This window comes from Podarcis liolepis (genome assembly GCF_965112155.1).
Source record: "Podarcis liolepis genome assembly, chromosome: 6".
In the NCBI taxonomy this organism is placed as follows: Eukaryota; Metazoa; Chordata; class Lepidosauria; order Squamata; family Lacertidae; genus Podarcis; species Podarcis liolepis.
Window position 1 is genome coordinate 52079491 of NC_139559.1, and position 9009 is coordinate 52088499.

The 9009-nt window shown below is 46.1% G+C and overlaps 1 protein-coding gene across 4 annotated transcripts in view; it reads right to left on the minus strand.

Moving 5' to 3' along the window:
• The window catches only part of EIF2B3 (eukaryotic translation initiation factor 2B subunit gamma), an 87783-nt gene extending 78774 nt beyond the window's left edge, over positions 1-9009 (minus strand). Inside the window, exons 1-2 of one of the 4 annotated variants that reach the window (XR_014527618.1) lie at positions 953-1245; positions 395-551 (exon numbers count right to left, since the gene is read on the minus strand). Coding sequence is in view for 3 of the 4 variants with exons in the window: in XM_083509672.1 (XP_083365798.1) it covers positions 395-551; positions 8958-8987 (187 nt within the window). In the remaining variant the exon portion in view is untranslated. Of the gene's footprint in view, positions 1-394; positions 552-952; positions 1842-8957 lie in introns of those variants that run through there. The other 3 variants (XM_083509672.1, XM_083509674.1, XM_083509673.1) reach the window with 3 other exon arrangements.

The following is a 9009-nucleotide window of genomic DNA, read 5'->3' on the forward strand; positions in this document are numbered from 1 at the left end:
CCTGCTGTTCCACAACACCAGTGTTCAGAGACACTGTTCCTCTGATCGTGGGATCATGACTAGTAGCCACTGATGGCTTTTACTATCCACGAATATGTCTAATTCCACTTTAAAACTGACTACATTAGAGGCCATCCCAAGATCCTGTGGTAGTAAATGCCATAGTTTACTATATGTTGTGTGATCCCCTCCCTCAAAAGCCCATTGAAGAGTAGGGTGACAGTCTGGGTTTATTTGGCCTGCATATATGAAGCGAAATCCTCCAATTTTTCTTCTTCTTTGTACCTCATTCCTACACCTGCTGCAAATAGCAGGTGTAGGAATGAGCTTATGTGTAATTTGTTCACACTACAAGTCATCTTATCATAGGCATTCTGCAATGTTTGGTGCTCACCTTCAAAACCAACTTGTTCCAGCAGATTGAGCGGGTACCATATTAAGGGTTTGTTGCCAATAGGTAAGAGAGCTTTAGGGATGCTTGAGGTCAGATCCATCATGCGGGATCCACCCCCAACCGCCATCACCACTGCTTGAAACTCCATGGCAAAGATCTGGAAAGACAAATTAGAGAGCAATCTAGAAACAGAATCAGCAAATAGGCAGTCTCCTAGGGAAGAAAATGCAGAGCTAGTGTCACCCTGAGGCAACTGCCCCTGAACTTATCTACAGGCACTGCCTTGGAGCACATCCATCACCCTAATCTCTTATTTACGGACAATTAACACGCTCCCAACCAGGCTAACCGGCTCCCAAAGGATGTCTACCTCAGAAATGAACTCAAAATTTGAAACACAATGATCCAGTTTATAAAACCAGAGGGGCCAGAGCTGAATCTTCTGAGACAGGACAGGTTATGGTAGCTCGGGAGAAACACACTTTTCATATGCTCAGAGGTTTTTCCTTTATTGCTTCATGCTGAATTTTACTTTTACTTTGTGTTTACAGTACTTGCCTTACTGGGTTGGCCTGGCGAGGGCTAGAAATTCAGGCAAGCAAGCCAAAGGCGTCCCACAACTGAACTCTGGTATTAAAGCCTGTTTGCAGCGCCCACGGACTTCAGCCCCCGGCCTCAAAAGCAAAGGAGGCGGGGTTTGATGATGTCCCCTGGCAACTTCGGCCTCTTTTATTATGCTGGACAGCTGAAGACGGCCGAGGTCCCCCTTGCCCAGTCACAGCGAAGAAACCCCCGGTGGGCTCGCCGGGCCTGGGCGCCAGGGCTTCGCAGCCCAGCACACCCCTCACCTTGTCACCTGGATAGCAAAGGCTGCCGGTTAGTCCCCTGCCAGAGTGACAAGGAACCAATCGCAGTGACTTCCCCTTCCTTCAGGGTCGCTTCCGCGCCTGCGCCGCCGCAACGTGCATAGGCTCGCGCCAGCGTGTTTACCCGCGGAGCGAATCGATGAGCATCCCCTCAGGAAGAGCGCCGAACAACCAATCCTCCTCCTTGCGGGCGGGGAAAATAAGCCGGGCGCGAAGAACACCGAGCTATCGATTCCCGCAGCGGCAGCAACGCCGAGCTACCGATCTGCAGGTTTCTTTCTGAAGCTCATTCGGATAGGAGGAGCCCATTCCCAGCTGCTCGAGGGAGGGGAGGCGGGTGAGGTGGCTTGCTGCCTCTTGCTTCCCAAAGTATAACGCCCAAAGAATAAAATATCGACTGTTTCTCGTTGGTGAACCTTCGCCCCTGCCCCGTTGTTAAACTGCAGCTTCCACCAGCCGCAGAGCAACATAGCCTGCGATGGTCAGGGATAATGGGAGTTGTAGTCCAGAAACATCTGGGCTGAGTAAAGCCGGGTTCGAATGGGGCAAGTCAATCCGCAAAACCTGGCGCGGATTTATCTCTCTCTGTGTGTACTTGCCGTTGACTACTTTTGCCTGATGGGAAGCAGTGAAACTTGAAATCTCACGTTGTTTCAGCTTAGAATATCTGCCAATACAGATAGTGAGTCTGACTGGGTTTTGTCAAAATTGGCTCTGGAAGACATGCCTGTTTCTGAAATGTGAGCTTTATTCCGGCTAGTAGTAACCGAGGTTCAATATAAACACAGCTGCCACGGATTTAGTGACAGATGCAAATCCAGGGTTGTGGAAAGTTTTTAACCTTTCTGCCCAGAAACACTGGAATATCAGAGAGGCTTTAAAAAACAAATTTGTTGGCTGCTCACTATTATCATCTCCAGAAAATGAGGTGAAAAATAAGATTCATCTTCAGCTACCGTTTCAGTGTTTTGTTTTTGTTTTTTGCATCAGTGCATGTACAGAAGGCTTCAAGATGCTGGAGAAGATAGCAAAATTAGAAAACAGGAAGCATATATACGGTACATTGACTCTAAAACAAAGAGTAACAGCACAATATAAAAACAATTTAAAAAACTGACACAGGAAACTGCAGTGCCAAAGATCTAAAAACTACTAAAAAGACTTTCCTAATAGCCAATGAATGAATGAAAAAGGGTCTACCTGGCACAGAAAGCCCACAACATGAATCAGTGCCATGTGAGCCTCTCTGGGAACGGCACTCCAGAAACATGCTTTGGTTGCAGAAACCTTACACAGAAGTTAGATTATATCCTGTCTTTATTGAACATTTACTTCGCTTGAAGGGTGGCTATATAACATTGAGCATTCTTCCTGATTTGCCACTCTGGGGTCTTCCTGTTTCTTTTCAATGCATTTCCCTATTACTTTCCAAATCACAAAAAGTCCAACCTTTTTTAAGAGTGGATTTGCTGCACTAGGGTGACTGAACCTTTTAATTAACTTTAATTGCAGAAACCTTTGGTATGCGCTTAACTCTTTCCCATGAAATACAGTCTGGAAGTGACCAGAATGTCATTGTTGCTTCCTGGTCTGCAGAAAACCAGACTCAGTACAGCCGCTTGACTACAGCATTCCCAAGATAACTAGAAGCTTATTGTGGGGAGGGAGGTCGAACAGTTGAAGCAAGACCAAGAACATAACATTTAGGGGCTGAATCTCTGCTGAAGCTTAACTTTGCTTAACATTGTGAGAGACCACACAAGGCAAAAGAGCAGAGTAATTTAGAACCTACTGAGTTTCCACATGTACGGTAATCTTGCCAAGTGGACTGTATGTTTAGGTAGCAAGCAATATGTCACTTGGGTATGTGTAGGTTGGATATAATGAGTAAAATGGAAAGGAGCTATTTTAATGAGGAACAAACACACTCCCCACCCCCAAAAACCTGGTACCTAGATATTATAGGTTGCATGGATTGGCTCCCAAAGGATTAGGAGTTCTCATTTCCTTCATCGGCTCATGAAACCTAGCCTATGAAAGTTCAGAACCAGTTACTATCTTGGTGCTGCCCTTTAGCTTTAAGCAGATTACTCCAATATCGCAAACATAACTTCTTGCCTGATGGAACGATCTGCCCTCTCCTCCCCCTGCATACTGTTCTTGGGGTTCTCCTGAGCCAATTTGGGAGGAAATGGGGATGCAGGGGGGAGATGTGGGGGGAAAGCACCATTGCGCTAGTGGAAATCCTTGTGTGCTTCTACTTATGGGGCTTAGTCGCTGAATCCTGCCCATACTTTGTGTTCTTACCTAGAGAGACTATAGATGGATTGTCTAAAGGCCAAAATTAGGCAACAGAAGTAATTTTGAGGGATAGCCTCACATTCTGCAGTATATTTGCATGTAAATTTTAATATAGCCAATGGAAGTACTGTAAATGGGGTTATTTTGTATTTATAACAGCAGTTTTGGTCTCGTCGCTGAATGGTTTCGAGCTGTGGTTCCCCAAGTGCCTTCTATATGGGAATGCAGAATGCTTATATATGCTCTGCAATAATCACTTAATGTTTCCAAAAGCCATAACATAAAAAAGAGTCAAGCTATGATGTGAACCAATCAAAAATGCTATGCTTCTGCTGATCCTATAGAACTGAATGTTTAAAAAAGAAATTAAAACATATGCAAACATGTTTTTCCATATTGTAAGATGTACATTAATGACAGAACTGACAACTTTTAAAAAAAAAACCACCTTGTGTTTATCTGGGCCAAAATCAGGACTAAATAACATTTAGGCAGGGCTTGTGCAAATGTGATGAATTAATGGCAGTTAGGCAAGGCAGTCCATCTCCAGTATTTCTCCTGAGCGAGCTCTCACTGTTTTTGTTTAATACTTCATTTCTTCAAGGTTCCTCACATCTGGAAGCTCTCTGAACAATGTAAGTCTCCTGAGCATGTCTGTGCTAGAGTACAGCCAAAAATGGAATCCCCATCCCACATGAGAGTCTGATGTTTCAAAATTCATTTTCATCTCCATATGGAATGGTGGAAAATTTGAAATAGTAAACTTTATTTAATTCAAAGACTTTTGGGCTTGGTACATAACACGCATTTGGAAATTCAGAATCATAGGGTACAATCCTACACAATAGCAGAGGTTAGGAAATGGATATGTCCGGTGGGTCAGGTCCAGATCTGGCTCACCCTCTAGGCCACCTTTTGATAGGTGGGTGGTAAAACATTTGCTCTAATCTAATCTAATGCATAACTGCACTGATTATCTCCCATGATCCTACACCCCTTTGCCATGTGTGAATACTGTGTCTTTTCTGAACTGTATTGCTCCAACACTTTCCCCTCCCAATAGTAGGGAGTGCTGCCTCCCCCAAATATGAGGCACTCCATTCCAGCCAATGGCATTGTTGACCAGTACAACTTTCGGGTTAGGGAGTCTTCCTAAAAAAACAACTTTTGGGGTGTCCTGGTTTTACTTTTTGAAATATGGCAACCCTACTGACCAGTCATGAATACTTTTGCCTTGCAGGATCATATGGAACAGAACAAGCAATGGTTGGACACAGTGTTTCACTACAATCACCAAAAGAGAGGGAATAATAATAATAATAATTTATTTGTATCCCACCCTCCCCGGCCAAAGCCGGGCTCAGAGCAGCTAACAACAGGTAAAAATAGCACAGTGTACATAAAATTGCACAGTCAATTAATTAAAATACATTCTAGAATCAATTCAGAATCAAATTAATGGCAACCATTGGGTTAGAGTTCTATGAAGATTACAGAAGGAGAGAGGGGGGTCAGACTGTGCCTTGGCCAAAGGCCTGGCGGAACAGCTCCGTCTTGCAGGCCCTGCGGAAAGATGTCAAGTCCCGCAGGGCCCTAGTCTCTTGTGACAGAGAGTTCCACCAGATCGGGGCCATGGCCAAAAAAGCCCTGGCTCTGGTCAAGGCCAGTCTAACCTCCCTGTGGCCCGGGAACTCCAAGATGTTTTTATTTGAAGACCGTAAGGTCCTCCATGGGACATACCAGGAGAGGCGGTCTTGTAGGTACGAGGGTCCTAGGCCGTATAGGGCTTTAAACCTTAAAACCAGCACCTTAAACCTGAACCTTTACTCTACTTGGAGCCAGTGCAGCTGGCATAACACTGGGTGAATGTGATCCCGCGGCGAGGACCCCATACTCAAAGTGTACTCAAAGTCCCTGCAGACTCCTGCTTACTTCCTCACGCCTACTGTGCATGCAAATTCAGGGGCTATGTGCTCCAGCTGCTTCCTGTTTCCCATTACTTTCTCGATAGGTTACTTTTCTCACAGGTACAGGATCTATCCTGTGACTGTTCTGTGCAGGTGAGGAGGCAGACCCACCTCTTGACCCACAGCAATGCCCAGGATGCTCCCAGCTGTTCCTATTTGGAATTGTTAAACTATCTGCTCCAGGCAGGTTCCTGTGACAATTATGCAACAGACAAAGGTATACTTAGCATGCAGGTGGTGCTGTAAGGAATAGTGCACCATCCTTCTGTCAGCCAAGCCACTGTTCAAGGTACAGGAGTCCTGACTGACTGTCACTTCCACATATGGGCCTTTCCTGTTCAGGGATCTTCTCCATTCCAGATTTGACACTGCCATGTGTTTTTTTGTGTTTCCTAAAGGTAAAGGTACCCCTTGACCTTTAGGTCCAGTCGCGGATGACTCTGGGGTTGCGGCACTTATCTCACTCTATAGGCCGAGGGAGCTGGCGTTTGTCTGCAGACAGCTTCCGAGTCATGTGGCCAGCATGACATGACCCCATGGACCAGAGCACGCCAGGCACTCCTGTCTTCCACTGCCTCCCGCAGTTTGGTCAAACTCATGCTGGTAGCTTCGAGAACACTGTCCAACCATCTCATTCTCTGTCGTCCCCTTCTCCTTGTGCCCTCCATCTTTCCCAACATCAGGGTCTTTTCCAGGGAGTCTTCTCTTCTCATGAGGTGGCCAAAGTACTGGGGCCTCAGCTTCAGGATCTGTCCTTCCAGTGAGCACTCAGGGCTGATTTTCTTCAGAATGGGTAGGTTGGATCTTCTTGCAGTCCATGGGACTCTCAAGAGTCTCCTCCAGCACCATAATTCAAAAGCATCAATTGTTTGGCGATCAGTCTTCTTTATGGTCCAGCTCTCAATGTGGAAGTGGTAAATAGTGATCCCTCTCCCATACCCTAATGTGATCTGGCTTAATCCAGCTTTACGATGTGGCTCTCGAAGGGAGGACAAGAAGCTTGATGGGCTCAGGGGCAGTGGTCTCTCCTCTTTCACTCACTCTTTGGTTCTTTGGACTTCAGCAGCAGGGCCCTAAGAGTGCCCAGGTGAGACAGGAGTTGCTGCCAGGATGCATGAGGCAGCCCCTACCACATTAGGACCAGGGATCCCCCTCAGCCATGAAGCTCACTGTGAAACGAAGCTACCTTATGATGGCATTGTGAGGTTAAAATGGGGTAAGTGGGGAGAACTCTGTATGGGACCCTGAGGGTGGGATTAAAACAAATGTAATGTGGGTTGTATAGAAAATAGCCTGAGATACCACCAGCAGCCACCACTCCATTAATTTTTTTATAAACTTTCTGGGCAGATGAAAATGCCTGGTAGCAATCAACCAGAAGTAATTCTGGGAATGATGCGAATTTGAGGCACTCTGCCCTATACTAATATTATCCCTGGGCTCCTTCCCTAAACCATTGTCCCTACTCCTATTTGATTATTTTCAAACTCCAGGGACTTGTCCAAAGTGGCAGGGGCATAGTGTGCAGTAATAAATCTTCTTTGGAATCTGCTGCGAGCAGAATGTTGAAAACCAGAAGCGTTTATTGCTAGGTGCAGAAGTGACTATATGGGCAGTCTAGAAGGGAACTTACTCTTGGGTCTTGTACTAGGCCAGCCTTCGCCAACCTGGTACCCTCCAGATGTTTTTGCAGTGCTGGTTTAGGCTGATGGGAGTTGTAGTTCAAAACACCTGGAGGACACCAGGCTAGAGAAGGTTGTGCTAGGTGCATGCCGTAAAATTTGTCTTTTGCCAAAGTTAAACAGCCATTGAGAGACCTACATCCAGGTAGCTGGGATAAACAAGTAGAATAACAAGTACAGTGGTACCTCAGGTTACATATGCTTCAGGTTACATGCGCTTCAGGTTACAGACTCCACTAACCCATAAATAGTGCTTCAGGTTAAGAACTTTGCTTCAGGACGAAAACAGAAATCATGCTCTAGTGGTGCAGCGGCAGCTGGAGGCCCCATTAGCTAAAGTGGTGCTTCAGGCTAAGAACAGTTTCAGGTTAAGAACAGACCTCTGGAACGAATTAAGTACTTAACCCGAGGTACCACTGTACCAGATATTAAACAATGTGCATTGAGTGAGACTGCACCAAGCACCATGTCACCCTCTTAAGCATCTTGCCCCCAAAGGGGACATTTGCCACTGAGTGATAGCTGCTTAGCACTTTAAAGTCCAGGGGGGACCTCTCAAGAAGGGGATGACCACCACCTCCTTCAAGGAGAATGATACTTCCCCCACCTCCAATGAAGCACTGATCACTCCCTGTACCTGCCCAGTCAACCCTCATGACTAGCTTTAAGAAGCTGAGATGGGCAAAGGGTGACAGTTTGTCAGTCACACATTTTCAAGCAGTTTTTCTACATCCTCACATCACAACTGATCCAGTACAGATGAAGCAGACAGTTCACTGAATGCCTCAACTGGACTTGCTCTATTTTTTTAAATGAAACTGCACTATACAAGTATTTCAATAAATAAAGTAAAAATATCCATCTTTAATAAGAAGTTAGAGTAGCGCTCAAGGCAGCTACAACTGTCCCTTAAAAAAAAGGCAGACTTTCTGTGGTAAGAAGAAAGATAGAAGCAGCACAGGGAAAACACAGGAGGGTTACAATATTGGGCAATGTTGTTGTGTGACCCCACTGTGTAATATAAGCACCTAAGGCAGGGCGATTCCACACTAAACACCTGTTGCGGAAGCAGACTAACTCCCAGCTACTCACTCCCTCAGCCAGAAAACTTTCTAGGATTGAAACATTTTCCAAGATCTCCCTTTCATACGCTTTTGCAAAAAAACTATCAAACCAACTCCCAAGTGAGGGCACCAGAGGTTGGGCCCCTCCCCTTCCCAAGGCACATGGTTATTGATATTTGGTTCTTGCTTTGCCAGATCAAAACTGGTGCAGCCCACTCAGACAATCCCCATTCCTAAATCAGGCCATCCTCTCTCCCATGGGGTGGTGGCAGGAGTGGCAGTTGAGCTGTATCAGGAAGGAGGGGGACCTGCACCCCTGCATGCTGACTCCATCCACCCCCAAAAGCCCTTTCTTCTCATTAACTCAGGGATCCTGTATACAGGAGAGAGAGAGAGAGAGAGAGAGAGAGAAGCCCCCTTTTCACTATTCTAATCCCCTTCCTTCTAATTAGGGCCTGCAGCCCCCTCCTCAAGTATGTTTCTCTTTTTATTAGGGAAACAGTTGCCAACTGAGGCAGGAAAACACCCGCCTACCCCTTTATCCCCTGGCTTGTTTGCCTCCAATTCATTCCTGGGGCCCGGTTGGCTGGGGGGAAACATTCCTATTTCCCTCAGTCTAAAGAAAAATGGCTGCTAATTAGTGGCATGAATAGCTTCAACCTCCCCACCCGCCCTTTACTCACCTGCTTGTGAGGAAGAAGCTTAGCAGGCATCTGACCATGAAGAATGCCGGGC